Below are 21,563 nucleotides of genomic sequence, written 5' to 3' on the forward strand. Positions count from 1 at the left end.
GGGGCACACGAGGAGATTGGCTGAGTCAGGTTGGAGACCTGAGCCAACTCATCGTGCTTACTGTGGGGAGCGTGTGACTGGTCAGACACCATGCGCATCAGTGTACCACCAGTGCCGGCACCACGAATCAGGTCTCCAGTGAGTCTCCACACTCCAGAGCTTCCGGCGACAGTTCCCAGTCCAGAGCTTCCGGCGACAGTTCCCAGTCCAGAGCTTCCGGCGACAGTTCCCAGTCCGGAACCACCAACAACGGTCCACAGTCCAGAGCCTCCAGCGAGGATCTCCAGTCCGGAGCCTCCAGCGACGATCCACAGTCCGGAGCCTCCAGCGACGATCCACAGTCCGGAGCCTCCAGCGACGATCCACAGTCCGGAGCCTCCAGCGACGATCCCCAGTCCGGATCATCCAGCGACGATCCCCAGTCCGGAGCCTCCAGCGACAGTCACCAGTCCGGGGTCTCCAGCGACAGTCACCAGTCCGGGGTCTCCAGAGACGGTTCCCAGTCCGGGGCCCACGGCGATGATCCCAGTCCAGAGCCTCCAGCGATGATCCACGGTCCGGTTCAGTGTAGAGGGGGGGCACCCACACCCTCCCCTATAGGTTCAAGTTTGCGCCCGGGAGTCCGCACCTTTGGGGGGGGGGGGGTACTGTCACGCCCTGACCTGAGATATCTCTGTTTTCTTTATATTTTGGTTAGGTCAGGGTGTGACTAGGGTGGATACGCTAGTTTTTGTATTGTCTAGGGGTTTCGTATTGTCTAGGGGTTTTGTATTGTCTAGGTTTATGGTGGCCTGATATAGTTCCCAATCAGAGGCAGCTGTTTATCGTTGTCTCTGACTGGGGATCATATTTAGATAGCCATTTCCCTTTTGTATTTGTTGGGTTCTTGGCTATGTGTAGTTGCTTGTCAGCACTCATTTGTATAGCTTCACGTGTCGTTTTGTTATTTTGGTTTGTTTGTTCAGTGTTCATTCTTATAAATAAAGGATGTTTTGTTATTTTGGTTAGTTTGTTCAGTGTTCATTCTTATAAATAAAGAATGTACGCATACCATGCTGCGCCTTGGTCTGATTCATACGACGAACATGACACCAGGACCAAGCAGTGTGCCTAGGAGGAGAAGGTATCCTCGACTTGGGAGGAGATCTTGGATGGGAAGGGATCCTGGACTTGGGAGGAAATCCTGGCAGGACAGGATCGCCTTCCTTGGCGGCAGACGCAAGGAGAGAAGGGAGGACAGCGCCGACGCCAGGGTTCGAGGCCACAACAGAAGCCCAAAGGACAGCCCCCCACCCCCAAAATTGTGGGTGGGCACGCGGGGTGGTTGGCGGGGCCGAGGAGAGAGCCAGAGACCACCTGGGAGGAGATAGAGGTGGTAGGTCGACGCAAGGAGAGTACCAGAGCCCGCCTGGGATTCGTTGGAACAGTGTGAAGAGGGATACCGGAGAATGGAGTTGGATAGGAGTATGGCGTTTGGAGGAACATGTCATCAGTCGGGTGAAACCCGGGCCGACTCCACAAATCTGGCCTCCAGTGCGTCTCGCTAATCCGGTACGTCCTGTGTCTCCTCCTCGCACTCTCCCTGAAGTGTGTGTCCCCAGTCCAGTGCTATCTGTGCCGGCTCCACTCACTAGGCTTCCAGTGCGTCTTGCTAATCCGGTACGTCCTGTGTCTCCTCCTCGCACTTGCCCTGAAGTATGTGTCACCAGTCCGGTACCACCTGTGCTGGCTCCACGCACTAGGCCTCCAGTGCGCCTCCCCAGCCCGGTACGTCCTGTGCCTGCTCCTCACACTTGCCCTGAAGAGTGTGTCACCAGTCCGGTACCACCTGTGCCGGCTCCACACATTAGGCCTCTAGTGCGCCTCCCCAGTCCGGTACGTCCTGTGCCTGCCCCTCGCACGCACCCTGAAGTTCGTGTCACCAGTCCAGAGCTTCCGGCGACGGTTCCCAGTCCAGAGCTACCGGCGACGGTCCCCATTCCAGAGCTTCCGGCGACGGGCCGGAACCTCCTGCGACGGGCCGGAACCTCGTGCGACGGTCCACGGGCCGGAACCTCGTGCGACGGTCCACGGGCCGGAACCTCGTGCGACGGTCCACGGGCCGGAACCTCGTGCGACGGTCCACGGGCCGGAACCTCCTGCGACGGTCCACGGGCCGGAACCTCCAGCGACGGTCCACGGGCCGGAACCTCCAGCGACGGTCCACGGGCCGGAACCTCCAGCGAGGGTCAACGGTCCGGAGCTTCCAGGCAAGGCGTCCAGTCCCGCTCAGCCCTCCTCTGTACCGGTGCCCAGTCCAGGCACGGCGTCTACTCCAGCTCCAAGGCCAGAGCCTTCCTCTGCGCCAATGCCCAGTCCAGGCACGGTGTCCAGTCCTGCTCCAAGGCAGGAGCCTCCCTATGCGCCGGTGTCCAGAACAGACACAGCGTCCAGGCCTGCTCCACGATAGGAGCCTCCCTCTGCGCCGGTACCCAGTCCGGGTACGGTGTCCAGTCCAGCTCCATGGCCAGAGCCTTACTCTGCGCCGGTGCCCAGTCCAGGTCAGGTGTCCAGTCTCGCTCCATGGCAGGAGCCTTCCTCTGCGCCAATGTCCAGTCCAGGCACGGCGTCCAGGCCGGAGTCTTCCTCTGCATCAGGGCCAGTCCGGCACGATGTCCAGTCCAGCTCCAAGGCCGGAGCCTTCCTCTGCACCGAAGTCCAGGTCAGGTGTCCAGTCTCGCTCCATGGCAGGAGCCTTCCTCTGCACCAAAGTACAGTCCAGGCACGGCATCCAGTCCTGCCCCATGGCCGGAGCCTTCCTCTGCGCCAATGTCCAGTCCAGGCACGGCGTCCAGTCCCGCTCCAAGGCCGGAGCCTTCCTCTGCGCCGGCGCCCAGTCCAGGCACAGCATTCTACCCGGCTCCATGGCCAGACCTCTGGTCTCCATGGCCGAGGTCCTCCTCTGCGCGGAGGCCCAGTCCGGGCACGGCATTCTACCCGGCTCCATGCCCGGACCCGTGGTCCGGGTGGGGGCAAAGTCCCGCACCAGAGCCTCCACCGATGCTGGATCTGCGTGATGAGTGGGACCCTCCCCCATAGAGTCAGGTTTTACGGCCGGAGTCCGCACCTTTGGGTGGAGGGGGGGGGGTATGTTACGCCCTGACCATAGAGAGTCTTTTTATTCTCTATTTTGGTTAGGTCAGAGTGGGTAATCTAGGATGTTTTATTTCTATGTTGGCCTGGTATGGTTCCCAATCAGAGGCAGCTGTTTAGCGTAGTCTCTGATTGGGGATCATATTTAGGCAGCCATTTCCCCACTGGGTTTTTGTGGGATCTTGTTTATGTGTAGTTGCCTGTGAGCACTCCATAGCTTCACGTGTCGTTTGCTCTTTATTGTTTTTTTGCATTTCACGAATAAAAAGATGTGGAACCCATATCACGCTGCACCTTGGTCCGAATGTTATTTTGACGATCGTGACAGTGAGTCCAAAAATGTATTGTATGCTGCTGCATAAATTATGTAATATGCCAAGGAGATAGTATTACTTCCTTAGCTACAGTATACATACGGGTATGTTGTGTAATAAGCTGTTAGTAGCCCATGTGCCTCATCCTAATAACTTGGTCTATTTTTCCCTCTTAATTTGGCCTGTTCTGATTTGGTGGTACACATGTAGCCTATAACCTGTTTTAGAGAAATGTTATCATCGAATATTGTAAGAGATTTCATTGTCTGCATATATGCCCCCTTTATGTATCCTTCGGTTCTGACTTGGTGTATAGGGAGAACACTAAGAACGGTCCATGTTCTGAATTCTGTCGCTGTACATTTCAAAAGTGCTGAACAAATAGTTATATTGACTACGTCCGTCCTAGCTAGCTCATTATTGTCTTAATCTAAATTACAGATTACCTCTTATCCGCTTGTCGTCCCCTTATGCCATAGTTTGTATACTCAATTGTCAGTAGAAACCACATTTGTTTAAGCAAGTCAGCTATGTTTTTTTTAAATCAGTAAATGAGGCTAAATTAACTGTTTTGCTACCAGACAAGGCTCCGCTGATAGCCAGGTGTAGCAGTGGTAATGTGTTGGGACTGCTGTTGAGATTCTGCTGTTGGGACAGCTTTGTGTAGTTCCTAAGAGTTTGTGGGCACCGTTGTGCAAAGCTGTCATCAAGGCAAAGGGTGGCGACTTACAAGAATCTAAAATAGAAAATATATATTGATTCATTTAACACTCTTTTGGTTACTACATGATTCCATGTGTTATTTCATAGTAGAAAATAGAAAATAGTAGACAATAGTAAAAAATAAAACCCTGGAATGAGCAGGTGTGTCCAAACTTTTGGCTGGTACTGTATATAGACTGCGTGTACAAAACATTAAGGACACCTGCTCTTTCCATGACATAGACTGACCAGGTGAATCTAGGTGAAAGCTATGATCCCTTATTGATGTCACTTGTTAAATTCACTTCAATTAGTGTAGATGAAGGGGAGGAGACAGGTTAAAGCAGGACTTTTAAGCCTTGAGACAATCGAGACATGGATTATGTAACTGTGTCCTTCAGAAGGTGAATTGGCAGTAGGTGCCGTGGGGCAGCATACACAAAGTTTTCGATACTCCTTATTCTTGTAACATTCCTATTTGTTGTAAATATATATTTTGTATCTGCTTACACACACTGAGACACAAGTTGGTTTTGTGAGCATGCCTGCTCATTTGTACATTTATACGAGAACACTCAGCCAGACACCTTCCAACATTTAAAAAACGTTTGCAACATTTTCTTAGATCATCACTCTATATCCAGTTGTTATGCAATATTCCGGCGGTTTTAAGACACTCAGAGCCATTTTAAGAATATTCCCATGACATTCCCAGAAATTGTTGTAGACATATCTTTGCAGACCACATTTCGACCATCAAAATGGGAATGCAAAAGCTCCCAGAGCAATATTATTGTAAAGATGGTAGTTTTAGGTAATATCATGAAAACCTTGAACTTTACCCGACATTCCATAAACACCGCTGAGCAGAAACAAGTATTTTCTTCCTTTCCATGCAAACATACACACACACTTTACACTCATGCCTACTGTTACTAGTTTTTTTTTACATATGTAAGACCAGTTGAACCAAGCATGAATTCATTTGTATCCATCACTGGCACCCTGACAATGCTGCTGCATTCATATGCACACACTAAGTGCCCAAATTCAGCATCACAATTTGTCTCTACTGGGCCTCCTTGTTGAGTCACTGACAACGTTATGTAATTACTGCATTGAGGCCAAACCAGCAAACATGCACAATATATCAGTCTCCTCCTAGTCACTTCATCCTCTGTCAGAGTGTGTACTGTATAGAAGACACCTCAGTTATGTAGGTACACACGTGTGTAGAATAGCTCAATTGGAAAAATCGATGTGCAGCACCAATGCTTACTCTCTTTATATATATCGGTAATTATCTGTCTTTACTGGTTCTGACACCACAGGGAAGTTAATACATATGGATGGATTTGACACATTGCGGTAGCTCTCCTTGCTGCTGAAATGCAGTGAACCATTTTGGTCAACGTGAAAAACGTTAGGCCTATACTAGTGGCCAAACAAGGGCAAATACAAAAATACAAGGATTTATCATTCCATCTAGAAGACAGTGGCATGGAAGACGCACATCTGCATACATTAGAAAATGACCCAAGCGGTTATCATGTGTTCTGCGTTATCATATTACTAGGCCTATCTAACATGTGTTGCACGAGGCACATCTCTCCCTTACAAAAAAAACATTAGGTAGGCTACTTACCATGTTGACTTCAGAAACCATGTCGATACTTGCGATATCTATGCTCATTCCAACGTCCACAGGGGCACCTTTAAATCGCAAGTAGAACACAGGTATCAGTGGCATTTTAATCAGACAGCTCGCCGATACGACAAATTAATCTAAATGCGACTTGTTAGTCATTAGCCAGCATTGGGTGGACTTCACCCGAAAAAAGGAGTTTACCTCCAAAATCAGGCCTCAGACGAATGTCATACCCCTTAAGCAGTTTGTCCACGGTCGCTTTCACAAATGACATGTTGCTAGGCTCGTTGGCGCTAAAGGGAAAATATATGGTATTGATTCAGAATCTTAATCAAAAAATGCAGAGTAAGGGACTGGCAAGACAGGCAGAAACAAGACATCACACCCGTGGGATCTCACCTTTGAGCGCCGCAGACCATGGCGACCATTAGGAAAAGACAAAAAATCTCCCAGCGTCCGCGGTCCAAAGCCGTCCACATCACTAACTTTGATCAGAGAGATAGATGACTTTGAGCGAAGATTTCAGAAATGCAACTTTGTCACAGGCTGCCCAATTATTCCAAGACAACGCATGCGCGTCGTTTTACCAACAGTCAAATTGTATTTGCACAAAAACACGCTATTTCGTTAAAAATTCGGCGACTTCGATAGAAAAACGGTATTCGCGTTTCACCTGAGCTGTCGATGCTTGCACAAGAAGGGGTCGCCGGGATGCATGCAGTAGCTGAACCGTATCAATATGCTAGGCAGATCCCATCACCTCCGGCTAATTCGAGCATTTCAGCAGACACAGCAGTGTCCGGAGCAGATTTGCATCAAGCAGGTATCCCTGTGTTGGTCGGCTGAAGATCTTAAAATAATAAGCATTGAACGCGGCTCTCCATTCACCTTTAGTCAGCCCTATGTGGGGCATCGTGCAAAACAAGCACGTCTGAGGAGCTGCGCAATTTCTGAGGTGTACCTGTACGCCCGAGCTCACTCGTAGCGCATTCCATTCGCCACTCGTCACGGGCTAGAGCCCAAGTTATTTTTATTTTTTTAAACCCAGAAAACGCATTACAAATCGCAACGCACCAATAATTATTTAATGAGAGAAGGATGAGCTATTGGAGCTGCAATGGCCCTTGCAGCTGCATGACGTGCTACAGGACTATGCTACAGAATGTATAAGATGAAATGTTCTGCTATTACTAGTGATGATATTGACAGACCTCTTGACTAATTTGCCAAATGAAATGAATTTTCATTTTACTGGTCACCTCGTGCTAGACCACATGAGGGGGGGGGGGGAACCTGAAAATACCATGTGCCAGAAGTATCAGTTCTGTGAATCAATTGGTGGAAAAATGCATTTGACTTATCCTTGGTCTTCATACTGGTTTAGCTCTCAGGTTGTCTCCAAGGACCAATACGTGGCCATGTAGTATGGGTTTGGTGATGCATCACAGGACAGAACTGTTTAAAGATTCATGACTTCTGTTGGGTAAAATGGTTCAGCATCAGTTGAAGCCTACTTGTTAGGGAGTGAGAAGCAGTGGTGGATTGGCCATCTGGACCATTTTATAGGTGGGTGGGTGGACAGGCTGAAAGAAAAAAACACATATATAGTACCAGTCAAAGGTTTGAACACACCTCCTCATTCAAGGGTTTTTCTTTATTTACTATTTTCTACATTGTAGAATAATAGTGAAGACATCAAAACTATTAAATAACACATATGGAATCATGTAGGAAACAAAAAAAAGTGTTAAACAAATCAAAATATATTGAAGATTTTAGATTCTTCAAAGTAGACACTTTTTGCCTTGACGACAGCTTTGCACACACTTGGCATTCTCTCAATCAGCTTCACCTGGAATGCTTTTCCAACACACTTGGCATTCTCTCAATCAGCTTCACCTGGAATGCTTTTCCAACACACTTGGCATTCTCTCAATCAGCTTCACCTGGAATGCTTTTCCAACACACTTGGCATTCTCTCAATCAGCTTCACCTGGAATGCTTTTCCAACACACTTGGCATTCTCTCAATCAGCTTCACCTGGAATGCTTTTCCAACACACTTGGCATTCTCTCAATCAACTTCACCTGGAATGCTTTTCCAACACACTTGAAGGAATTCCCACATATGCTGACCACTTGTTGCCTGCTTTTCCTTCACTCTGCGATCCAACTCATCCCAAACCATCTCAACTAGGTTGAGGTCGGGTGATTGTGGAGGCCAGGTCATCTGATGTAGCACTCCTTCACTCTCCTTGGTTAAATAGCCCTTACACAGCCTGGAGGTGTGTTGGGTCATTGTCCTGTTGAAAAACAAATTATAGTCCCACTAAGCGCAAATAACATGGGATGGCATATCGCTACAAAATGCTGTTGTAGCCATGCTGGTTAAGTGTGCCTTAATTTCTAAATAAATCACTGACAGTATAATGAGCAAAGCACCATAAGACCAGACCAAAGGACAGATTTCCACCAGTCTAATGTCCATTGCTCGTATTTCTTGGCCCAAGCAAGTCTACTCTTCTTATTGGTGTCCTTTAGTGGTGTTTTTTTGCAGCAATTTGACCATGAAGGCCTGATTCACGCAGTCTCCACTGAACAGTTGATGTTGAGATGTGTCTGTTTCTTGAACTCTGAGAAGCATTTATTTGTGCTGCAATTTCTTAGGCTGGTAACTCTATTGAACTTATCCTCTGCAGCAGAGGTAACTCTGGGTCTTCCTTTCCTGTAGTGGTTCTCATGAGAGCCAGTTTCATCATAGTGCTTGATAGTTTTTGTGATTGCACTTGAAGAAACTTTCAAAGTTCTTGAAATGTTTCAGATTGTCTGACCTTCATGTCTTAAATAATGATTGATTGCCGTTTCTCTTTGCTTATTCGAGCTGTTCTTACCATAATATGGATTTGGTCTTTTACCAAATAGGGCTATCTTCTGTATACCACTCCTACCTTGTCACAACACAACTGATTGGCTCAGACACATTAAGAAGGAAAGAAATTCCACAAATGAACTTTTAAAAAGGCACACATGTTAATTGAAATGCATTCCAGGTGACTACCTCATGAAGCTGGTTTAGAGAATGCCAAGAGGATGCAAAGCTGTCATCAAGCCAAAGGGTGGCTACTTACAAGAATCTCAAACAGAAAAAAAATGGATTTGTTTAACACTTATTTGGTTACTACATGATTTCATATGTGTTATTGCATAGTTTTGATGTCTTCACTTTTATTTTACAGTGTAGAAAATAGTACAAATAAATAAAAACCCTGGAATGAGTAGGTGTGTCCAAACTTTTGACTGGTACTGTAAAAAGAGTGATGCAGCCCATTGGCCTGTTAAAATGTTTTTACCTGTGTAGTACAGCAGAAGTGGGCCGGTGTAGCTGAAATGCCAGAGTCTAATTTTGTTCCCAGTCCGCCACTACATCCAGTTTTAAAAAGTCACTAACCATTTTCTAATTTCCTAGACATGTGATAATGAGTAATACCCATAAGTGTGAACAGTCTCATGCCTGCAAACCAGGGTTGTCAATTCCTCTTATTGGAAACCAACTGGATCCCCCCTAAAGGCATATCCCTGAAGCCGATGTGTTTCATTCTTTGTGTGGCTCTCAAATGAAAATGAACCGAAATAAGAACTTAGATGATAATTATTCATGGTGTAGACTGCCTTAGACCTTGCAAGTACTGTATGGGTGTCTAGAGTGGAAAGTAATGGATTTGGTTTTATGTTTCGAACAATAAATGTACAATACAATTACACAAGGTTAGAATGATGATGGTACTGGGTACTCCAATAGGCGATCAGGGTAAACTCAGCAAAAAAAGAAATGTACTCTCACTGTCAACTGCGTTTATTTTCAGCAAACTTAACATGTGTAAATATTTGTATGAACATAAGATTCAACAACTGAGACATAAACTCAACAAGTCCCACAGACATGTAACTAACAAAAATGGAATAATGTGTCCCTGAACAAAGGGGGGGTCAAAATCAAAAGTAACAGTCAGTATCTGGTGTGGCCACCACCTGCATGAAGTACTGCAATGCATCTCCTCCTTATGGACTGCACCAGATTTGCCCATTCTTGCTGTGAGATGTTACCCCACTCTTCCACCAAGGCACCTGCAAGTTCCCGGACATTTCTGGGTGGAATGGCCCTAGCTCTCACCCTCCGATCCAAAAGTTCCCAGACGTGCTCAATGGGATTGAGATCCGGGATCTTCGCCGGCCATGGCAGAACACTGACATTCCTGTCTTGCAGGAAATTATGCACAGAACGAGCAGCATAGCTGGTGGCATTGTCATGCTGGAGGGTCATGTCAGGATGAGCCTGCAGGAAGGGTACCACATGAGGGTGGTGTTGTCTTCCCTGTAATGCACAGTGTTGAGATTGCCTGCAATGACCACAAGCTCAGTCCGATGATGCTGTGACACACCACCCCAGACCATGACGGACCGTCCACCTCCAAATCAATCCCGCTCCAGAGTACAGGCCTCGGTGTAACGCTCATTCCTGACAATAAACGCGAATCCTGTGTAGGTGTTGTTACACATGGTCTGCCACTGCGAGGACGATCAACTGTCCGTCCTGTCTCCCTGTAGCGCTGTCTTAGGTGTCTCACAGTACGGACATTGCAATTTATTGCCCTGGCCACATCTGCAGTCCTCATGCCTCCTTGCAGCATGCCTAAGGCACGTTCACGCAGATGGGCAGGGACCCTGGGCATCTTTCTTATGGTGTTTTTTAGAGTCAGTAGAAAGGCCTAAGTTTTCATAACTGTGACCTTAATTGCAAACCGTCTGTAAGCTGTTAGTGTCTTAAACGACCGTTCCACAGGTGCACGTTCATTAATTGTTCATGGTTCATTGAACAAGCATGGGAAACCGTGTTTAAACCCTTTACAATGAAGATCTGTGAAGTTATTTGGATTTTTACGAATTATCTTTGAAAGACAGGGTCTTGTTTGCTGAGTTTAGTTACCTGTGCTAGTTAGTGTTCATAGTTGCTTCTCATTGCCTGGATAGGAACTGTCTATGGTCCTGAAAACCTTACGGTTCCTTTCAGTGGTGCTGAAAAGACAGCCAATCGGGGACACATCTTCACTCACACCTACTGCTGACTAATTTCTGTTTATCTGCACTGGAGGAAGACTGGTTTGGAGCTGTCCATAGCACTTGCCCTGAAAAGTTTATGGCCCCTAGTGGCACTGAAAGGATAGCTACCATGGTCACACTCCTTCCACCACAAGTAGTGCTCCTGATTGTTTGCTGTTCATATGCACTGAATGAAGTCTGGTTAGGTGCTGAAAAATGTATGGCCCCTTGTGGTGCTGAAAGGACAGCTGCCATGCTGCATGTATGTTATGGGCCACACACTTTCACCAACACCCAGTGCTTTAGACTCTGCATCTCATTTAATTTGAATCATTTGATATAGTTTCCGTTCATGTTTGTTTTTAAACCTTGAGATTTGGTTGGTAGGTCAACTAGATGCTCCTAGACATTTTGTAATAGTCATGTTCCATTTACTTCATTATGTCTTCTTGTGATAAAAGTAAATGTTGCACCATGCAAGCTTATATTTCTAACAGTTTTCTTGCAATGTATCTCTATGATAATGTGATAGTCAACAAGAAACAAAATAATACCACCTTGTTTTTTTCTATGTTCATTTATTGTTCTGTTCTTCTCATCTCACTGTCCGTTGATTTGATTGCGAGTCACCTTCATGTTTGTACTATTGTAGTCAATACACAAAAGGTACAGAACAGCAATCAGGGGCTACAACAATGCTGTATATTCAACCCTAGTGCTGCTATTATGTTGCCATGTCCAGCTTTCCTTCCCTTCTACTGCTACTGTAGTCTACCTGGCCCCCTTCCCCTTTCCCCTCCTAGGCAGGCAGAGGTGTTGCCCATGTGACTTCTGGCACCAGCTGCCTCTTTTCCCACTTTTACCCTCCATCCTCCTCTTCCTCCTCCCCTCTTTCTGCCCCCCCACCCCCATCTCAACCCCCAGAGGCAGGGCATCTGCTCTCCCCTGCCCTTGGTGGTGCGTTAGATAACAATTTGGAAGAATGTCGGTAACTGTTCGTATCACACTGAAAATGGACCAAGAAGAGTGTATAATGGACATGCTGTTCATATCTAGTTTCAAGTTGTTTATGTCACATGCACAAGTACAGTGAAATGCCTTTCTTGCTTGCTCTTTCCCAACTATGCATGAATCAATATCAGTTGTACTATATAAAAATTAAAAATAAAGTAAAGTAGAACACACGAGAAAGTAAGTAAGATATATTTATGTATTATTATTTAACCTTTATTTAACTAGGCAAGTCAGTTAAGAACAAATTCTTATTTTACAATGAAGGCCTACCCCGGCCAAACCCTCCCCTAACCCGGACGATGCTGGGCCAGTTGTGCGCCGCCCTATGGTACTCCCGATCATGGCCGGTTGTGATGCAGCCCGGGATCAAACTAGGGTCTAGTGATGCCTCTAGCACTGAGATACAGTGCCTTAGACCAGTGTGCCACCCAAAATGTATACAGGGTCAGTTCCAGAGTCAGTACCAAAGCCATATTTACAATGCGCAGGGATATTGGAGTGGGAGTGTTAGATATGTATAGGGGTAATGAATAAATAACTAAGACTAAGCTAAGACTGTCTACAAGCCGCCGTTACATCGTTATGTCCTTGGGTTGTCCCTCTCTGCAGCCTTTCACCATGTCAAATTATAATGAAAACTGACCTAATTATTTTTTTCATTGTTGTTTTTCCATTGCTACTCTTATGGGAAGCGCCACGTCTTCAGTTGTAACATAAGATGGATACCATGTTTTTGTGCTGCTACCATGTTGTTGTCATGTTGTGTTGCTTACATGCTGTGTTGTCATGTGTTGCTGCCTTATGTTGTTGTCTTAGGTCTCTCTTTATGTAGTGTTGTGTCTCTCTTGTTGTGATGTGTGTTTTGTACTATATTTATTGTGTATTTATTTTTTTAAATCCCAGGCACCCGTCCCCGCAGGAGGCCTTTTGGTAGGCCGTCATTGTAAATAAGAATTTGTTCTTAACTGACTTGCCTAGTTAAATAAAGGTTAAATACAAATAGAAGGAATTTACATCCCCAGACTAATCCATTTTTCTAGAATGGATGTGTACAAGATTAAAAGTCTTCAGTGAATAAATTGATAAAGCCGTGCACCATTCACTAGCTTTCTGTAGTTGATGATGTATTTTCCCTGGGATGCGCTGATGATGTGCATTATTTGCTCAGCTAGGTTTCTTCTCTGTGCTCAGTGTCATCACAACAGCTGCAGAGAAGACCAATGTGCACATTGTTGACAGGGCTCATTCATAATGGCTGTTGTCAGGGCCACAGTAGCTGACTTCTATCTTTTCACCAAGTATACTCTGCAGAGAGAGACACCATACAAATTAATTATCTTATTCCTGTGTTTGTCAGATCACTCTCAAACTTCCAAACAGACTTACCGTAAGTTAATGGTGATATAAAGTGACATATACTGAACCTACAATACATGCTGATATGTTTACTCTGTCATGGGGATACATATGTACCTGCTGTTTACAATGACTAAATACCTTTGGGCCATTGCAGCCAGTGTGACTGTGTAAGTTTCACACCAAGTTGTCATGAAAAAAAACACTGAATATGAATTGCTGTAAATCTGAATCAGAATCTGCTCTGATGTGTTTTCAGTGTGTATACTGTATGGGAACTAACCAATGCAAAGACTTAGCCACCCTAGGCAAAAGTGCTGCATAAGTGAATGCATGCAGTATAATGAATGAATGAATGCATCATGAGTCATACACTTGGCTACAAAGGTCACATGTTCACAATGTCTAATTACTGTAGTTAATAAGTAACATATACAATTAGTGAACTAGATCATTCACTAGGTCAGAACTAAGTCAGACACCTGCTCATCGAACATCTCATTCCAAAATCATGGGCATTAATATGGAGTTGGCCCCCCCTTGGCTGCGATAACAGCCTCCACTCTCTGGGAAGGCTTTCTACCAGATTTTGGAACATTGCTGCAGGGACTTGCTTCCATTCAGCCATAAGAGCATTAGTGAGGTTGGGCACTGATGTTGGACGATTAGACCTGGCTCACAGTCGCCATTCCAATTCATCTCAAAGGTGTTCGATGGGGTTGAGCTCAGGGCTTTGTGCAGTCTGTCAAGTTCTTCCACACCGATCTTGCCATACCATTTCTGTATGGACCTTGCTTTGTGCACGGGGGCATTGTAATGCTGAAACAGGAGGCTTTCCTCAAACTGTTGCCACAAAGTTGGAAGCAAAGAATTGTCTAGAATGTCATTGTATGCTATAGCATTAAGATTTCCCTTCAATGGAAGTAAGGGGCTTAGCCTGAACCTTGAAAAACAGCCAGCCCCAGATCATTATTCCTCCTCCGCCAAAATTTAAAGTTGGCACTATGCTTTGGGACAGGTTGCGTTCTCCTGGCATCCGCCATCCCCAGATTAGTCCGTCGGATTGCCAGATGGTGACGCGTGATTCATCACTCCAGAGAACGTGTTTCCACTGTTCCAGAGTCCAATGGCGGCGAGATTTATACCACTCCAGCCAATGCTTGGCATTGCGCATGGTGATCTTAGGCTTGTGTGCGGCTGCTCGGCCATGGAAATCCATTTCATGAAGCTCCCGACGAACAGTTCTTGTGCTGACGTTGCTTTCTGAGGCATTTTGGAACTGGGTAGTGAGTTTTGAAACCAAGGACAGACAATTTTTATGCGCTACACACCTCAGCGGCCCCATTCTGGGAGCTTGTGTGGCATACCACTTCGAGGCTGAGCCATTGTTGCTCCTAGACATTACCACTTCATAATAACAGCACTTACAGTTGACCGGGGCAGCTCTAGCAGGGCATAAATATGACAAACTGACTTGTTGGATAGGTGGCATCCTATGGCGGCGCCACGTTGAAAGTCACTGAGCTCCTCAGTAAAGCTATTCTACTGTCAGTGTTTGTCTATGGATATTGCATGGCTGCATGCTCGATTTCATACACTTGTCAGTAACAGGTGTGGCTGAAATAGCCAAATCCACTAATTTGAAGGGGTGTCCATGTAACCGATGTGAAATGGCTAGCTAGTTAGCGGTGGTGCGCGCTAAAAGCCTCCTGTTCCACTGGATGTCAGAAGGTGAATTCACCAATTTGTAAGTCGCTCTGGATAAATGACTTAAATGTAAATGTAAATGTAAATAGCGTTTCAATCGGTGACGTTACTCGCTCTGAGGCCTAGAAGTAGTTGTTTTCCTTGCTCTGCAAGAGCCATGGCTTTTGTGGCATGATGGGTTACGATACTTTGAGGGTGGCTATTTGGCTGTTGTCAATGTGTGCAGAGGGTTTCTGGTTCGAGCCCAGGTAGGGGCGAGGAGAGAGAAGAAAGCAAAACTGTGAGATTGATGCTGTTGACCCGGATCACTGGTTGCTGCGGAAAAGGAGGAGGTCAAAAGGGAGGTGAGTGTAACCGATGTGAAATGGCTAGCTAGTTAGTGGTGGTGAGCGCTAACAGTGTTTCAATTGGTGACGTTACTCGCTCTGAGGCCTTGAAGTAGTTGTTCCCCTTGCTCTAACGATACAGTTGTTGATGTGTGCTGAGGGTCCCTGGTTCGAGCCCAGGTAGGGGCAAGGAGAGGGACGGAAGCTTAACTGTTACATCCACATACTTTTGTATATATAGTGTATTTGGAATGGCTATAGATGATGAGTCATTTTACATTAAAAAAACAAGTAGGCTAAAGATACAGTGAAGTTAGTGAGTAAGAATGTAAGATTAGGCCTACATCAGTGAAGGTTGCTGAGGGGAGGACAGCTCATAATAATGGCTGGAATGGAGCAAATGGAATGGCATCAAACCACGTGTTTGATATATTTGATACCATTCTACTGATTCCACTCCAGCCATTACCACAAGCCCATCCTCCCAAATTAAGGAGCCACCAACCTCCTGTGGCCAACATGTAGAAATATAAAAATACCATGAAGTATATAAAGCATGACAATCAATAAATCAATATGGTTATCAATAATCAATCAATATCAATTTCAAAAAGAGAAAGTAAATAATGTATTCACTGTTATTTATTTATTTGTATACAAATTCATATTACAACATACTGTTGATTTACTTAGGATATCAAAATACAAACAATATCAAAAAGGTAATCCCCACATTGGTAGATCATCTAAAGGAGGTACATTGAACAGGAGAGGAATGTGATTTAATTGTGGCTGTTAAAGTAAAAGTGAACTGTAAAAACTCTATGCCCTCTAGTGGTTTGAAATATGTCAAGCCCTTGAGCTGACACCGTAACTGTGAGGCCATTGTCTAATCATTCCATCATTTTCAAGTACCGAAATAATAATAACTGTATACAAATATTATTTTTGCCATTATGTCTTGGTGGTTTGAGTGCCATATAATTCTTGTCCCACTGCAAGTAGTCTAATGCAGGTAAGCAGATTTTTACTGCAGTATCAACACAACCATCTAAACATGCAAATGTAACTGAATCTCATTATAATCATCATGATTGATCTAAAGTTTGCTCACATTTGTAATTGCCATTTGAAATGTATGTATTTTTTGCCTCAATCAGTATCGCGGAAGTTCATCGCTATATAGTGTGATTGAAATGTAAAAGCAATATCCGATGAGCCGACAAATGCAGGGTTTACCGTCAATACAGTCTCACTGGAACATGCAGTCTCACTGGAACAAGCATGATGCAAGGCTCAACAACACACTAATCAGTTCCAGAGAAATATTGTCTGACCTCTATCGACATCTAGTTGTGGAATGTGCTTCCTACAACCATAAGCACAGTGTACATTGCCGGCCATACACTTACAACCAAATCTCCAGACTAGTGTTTCCCAAGGTCAGGGGTGTGAAATGCAGGATGAAAAAGTATGGCGTCTTTCCCTTACGTTTGAATGACATCATGAAAAAAAAGACGTCTAGTTACCTGATGTAAAAAATAAAACAAAAAGCCAAGCTTTTCTTCACTGGCCTGGTTAGACATCCACCATAGCTGCTGGAACCATGTTGTGTAGGACAATGTGAAAAATATCTGGGCCAGCATATTACAGTCAGGGTTGGTACAGTAGTATAAAAAGGGTATAGCTAAACTGTATTTGTACTTCACCCTCAGTGTCATCAATGACATGAAACATTGAAAGACTGAGTGGACTGTGGAGTCAGCTCTAAAAATACACGTGTGCTTCATTGTGTGTGTGTGTGTGTGTGTTTGAAAGAGGGAGCAAGTAAGCAAAAAAAGGGGGGGGGGTGGGAGAGAGTGAATGAGAGAGCAAGAGGTCGGGAGAGAGCAAGAGAGAGAGGAGGAGAGTGAGTGAGTGAGTGAGTGAGTGAGTGAGTGAGTGAGTGAGCCGACAAACACAGCAACAGACATTCTGGGGTCTTTCTGATCTCCTCATCCATACAAAGTGCCATTTGTGATTAGTGTTTGTGTCTGAGGAGAGTCCTATAGGCAGGCATTCACCTCACACTTGCTGCCTGCTTGTTCCACTGTGTACTTATAGAACAAAGACACACTCATATGTACAGCCTAGGGCTAGTGCACGCACATGCTTTGCAAGCAACCACACACACACACACTGAGTTTGCGCCAGATGCAGATGCTGAAGAGAAGTAAAAACTAGAGCATGATGCTAAATTGCATATCAAAGGTGGAGTTCAAATGAAGTGCAACAGCATCAACACAATGTTTTTCTATCATGAAACATATGGGAATTTCCACAGTACAATTAGTGTGAGAAATACGGAATTATTTACTAAAGGGTTAGAGTTTAGGTTGATCTCTGATTTGGTCCAAATGAAATAATGGAATTCCTTATTTTTCATGCCAGTTGTACAGATTGTTAACACTTACACTAACCCTAACCTTAACCTAGACTTACAGTTTATGTCTGCTTGAGAAGCATCATTGGGTAAGGCCCCTCTCCCCCCTCCCATGCCCACACACATTATTTTTCAAAGATGACAGCATCTTCAGTGGAAGATTTCCCAGACGCAGTGTGTGGCTGGTTGCCCTGGTAACCTGTCTGACACCAACCTAGCCATATCAGTATCTGAAGTGAGAATGATGGCAATCAGAGATACTGACAATTTAGACATAATCCTATCAAACGAAAGGGTTCTCCGGTAGCGTTACAAGAACATCATACAATCATAACGCTTTCTGCGTTATGATAAACAGTAATTGTGAATCATTAGAAGGCAAATTAATGTGCTCAATGTGTTCACACAGAGTCACAGTAAGTGTGTTCTCACACACCACAGGGAGTGATTTCACCAGATCAACTCACAATCTGTCCAGAAGCTTTCAGTCCTGGCAACTGTGATCGGATCTTATCGGACGGCACAGATCTCATCACAAGATACATTTCAGTAGATGTAATCCGTGGCTACATGACACAGTAGCCCCGGAAGTTGACAGTTGAAGTCGGAAGTTGACATACACTTTAGCCAAATACATTTAAACTTAGTTTTTCACAATTCCTGACATTTAATCCTAGTAAAAATTCCCTGTCTTAGGTCAGTTAGGATAACCACTTTATTTTAAGAATGTGAAATGTCAGAATAATAATAGCAAGAATGATTTATTTCAGCTTTTATTTCTTTCATCACATTCCCAGTGGGTCAGAAGTCTACATACACTCAATTAGTATTTGGTAGCATTGTCTTTAAATTGTTTAACTTGGATCAAACGTTTCAGGTAGCCTCCTACATGCATCCCACAGTAAGTTGGGTGAATTTTGGCCTATTCCTCCTGACAGAGCTGGTGTAACTGAGTCAGGTTTGTAGGCCTCCTTGCTTGCACACACTTTTTTAGTTCTGCCCACAAATGTTCTATGGGATTGAGGTCATGGCTTTGTGATGGCCACTCTAATAAATTGACTTTGTTGTCCTTAAGGCATTTTGCCACAACTTCGGAAGTATACTTGGGGTCAATGTCCATTTGGAAGACCAATTTGCTACCAAGCTTTAACTTCCTGACTGATGTCCTTAGATGTTGCTTCAATATATCCACATCATTTTCCTGCCTCATGAATTATAAGTGAAATAATCTGTCTATTAGCAATTGTTGGAAAAATGACTTGTGTCAAGCACAAAGTAGATGTCCTAACCGTCTTGCCAAAACTATAGTTTGCTAACAAGACATTTGTGGAGTGGTTGAAAAACGAGTTGTAATGACTCCAACCTAAGTGGATGTAAACTTCCAACTTCAACTGTATGTTTTCCTCCTGGTTTGTATACTACACTGTAAAACCAACAATTTCACAGCAAATGGTTCAAATGTTTCTTAATTGGGCTTTAATTGTCCCCCATGATAAAGGAACTGTGGATTTCCCTCCGTATTTTCATCCATATGTTCGTTAGTCATACGCATTATCTCAGTCAGCACTAGGCAGATTGACGAAACTTGAGTGAATGATGCGTCTTGCCATAGAGATCTGGCATTTACAAAATTACACTGATTGGCGGCAGCTATAGTAATTAATAGAAATGTGTTAGTCACACATGATATCTCAATTGTCCCAAGGAGGGTTACATAATTCATGGGGGACAAATGAATCGCAACATGCAACTATTTCAATTATTTTTTACTGAGTTACATTTCATATAAGGAAATCAGTCAATAGAACATGTATTAATTAGGCCCTGATCTATGGATTTCACATGACTGGGTGTACAGATGTGCATCTTTTGGTCACAGACACCTAAAAACAAAAGTTAGAGGCGGTCAGTATCTGGTTTGCTTCATGCAACGCGACAGATCTCCTTCGCATATAGTTGATCAGGCTGTTGATTACGGCCTGTGTAATGTTGTCTCACTCTTCTTCAATAGCTGTGTAAAGTTTCTGGATATTGGCGGGAACTGTTGTACATATCGACCCAGAGCATGCTCAAAAGGTGACATGTCTGGTGAGTTTCAGGCCACTGGGATATTTTCAGCTTTCAGGAATTGTGTACAGATCCTTGCAACATGGGGCTGTGCATTATCATGCTGTCGGGAGAGTGGGGTGTGTCCAACTACACAAGTAACAATGAGTAACCACACAAGAGTGCGTTTACTTTAGCTTTTAGTTTCTCTGGCGTTCTAGTCCACAAGCCGTTCAGGCAAGAGGGTGGTTAAAGATGGTGGCCACCTGTATTCTCTTGCGGTGTGGCCTCAATGGCAGAGTCTGTAACTTTCTTCCTGAGGAGTATGTGGAAGGAGAGAGAACCACATTGTAAGTGGTAGAGTAGGCACAAGGTGGCTGTCTTCCTAACTGCTCCTCTTGAGTGAGGTCCAGCCTGCATTCCCTAATCAGTTGATTAGGGAATGCCTTGCAGGTGTGCCGAATAGTTATCCTGCACAGGTGTGTTGGGTAAGCAGAGCCGTGGCGCTGTCTTCGGCTGGCCTAGTGCTGAAGGTAGTGCAGCCTTCCAACGTGCTGAACTGAGTGGAGCTTTCCACTTTGCTGCAGCCAATGCAGCTGTCCACGGTGCAGAAGTGAGCGCACCTGTCTCCTGTGCGGAGGTGTGTGGCGACAGATGAATAGCATGACAATGGGCCTCAGGATCTCGTCACGGTATCTCTGTGCATTCAAATTGCCACCGATAAAATGTAATTGTGTTTGTTATCCGTAGCTTATGCCTGCCATACCATAACCCCACCGCCACCATGGGGCACTCTGTTCACAATGTTGACATCAACAAACCGCTTGCCCACACGACGCCATACACGCTGTCTGCCATCTGCCCGGTACAGTTAAAACCTGGAATGATTCTTGAAGAGTACACTTCTTCAGCATGCCAGTGGCCATCGAAGATGAGCATTTGCCCCTTGAAGTCAGTTACGACACCGAACTGCTGTCAGGTCAAGATGCTGGTGAGGACAACAAACACGCAGATGAGCTTCCCTGAGACGGTTTTTGACAGTTGTGCAGAAATTCTTCAGTTGTGCAAACAAACAGTTTCATCAGCAGGACTGGCGTGGTTAGACGTGGTCTGCGGTTGTGAGGTCGGTTGGACATACTGCCAAATTCTCTGAAACGACGTTAGAGGCAGCTTATTAACATTAAATTCTCTGGCAACAGTTCTGGTGGACATTGCTGCAGTCAGCATGCCAATTGCACGTTCCCTCAAAACATCTGTGGCATTGTGTTGTGTAACAAAACTGCACTTTTTAGAGCGACCGTTTGTCGCCAGCACAATGTGCATTTGTATAATGATCATGCTGTTTAATCAGTTTCTTGATATGCCACACCTGTCAGAATTATGGAATGCCATGATAATCCACACCTGTTGAATGGATTATAATGGCAAAGGAGAAATTATCACTAACAGGGATGTAACATTTGAGAAATAAGCTTTTTGTGAGGATAGAACATTTCTGGGATCTTTTATTTCAGCTCATTAAACGTGGGACCAACACTTTACATGGTGCATTTATATTTTGTTCAGTGTAGTTCTGATTATTTGCCAATACAGAAATCCTGGAGACTAATTTGAGCAAAAAACACCAAAACTAAATATCCCAAGTTTAATCCTCTGAAAAGGTTGTCCTTCTAAACTTCTCCATAAGATGGCATACTAAGTTTGCTTAATATCCCTATATAAAATATGCAACCATAGCTGTTATTATCATGTGCCCATTGTGGTAACAGTGTACTCACCGCTACCACAGTGAATTTGTTG

General features: G+C 44.8%; 1 protein-coding gene across 1 annotated transcript in view; it reads right to left on the reverse strand.

Moving 5' to 3' along the window:
- Window positions 1–6,754, reverse strand: part of LOC135508088 (gamma-aminobutyric acid receptor subunit beta-1-like) — a 60,499-nt gene extending 53,745 nt beyond the window's left edge. Inside the window, exons 1-3 of the mRNA XM_064928028.1 lie at window positions 6,196–6,754; window positions 5,998–6,089; window positions 5,794–5,861 (exon numbers count right to left, since the gene is read on the reverse strand). Of these exons, the coding sequence (XP_064784100.1) occupies window positions 5,794–5,861; window positions 5,998–6,089; window positions 6,196–6,275 (240 nt within the window). The 5' untranslated portion in view covers window positions 6,276–6,754. The remainder of the gene's footprint in view (window positions 1–5,793; window positions 5,862–5,997; window positions 6,090–6,195) is intronic.
- Window positions 6,755–21,563: the final 14,809 nt, after the last annotated feature.

The sequence above is a fragment of the Oncorhynchus masou genome, chromosome 21 (assembly GCF_036934945.1).
Source record: "Oncorhynchus masou masou isolate Uvic2021 chromosome 21, UVic_Omas_1.1, whole genome shotgun sequence".
NCBI lineage: Eukaryota > Metazoa > Chordata > Actinopteri > Salmoniformes > Salmonidae > Oncorhynchus > Oncorhynchus masou.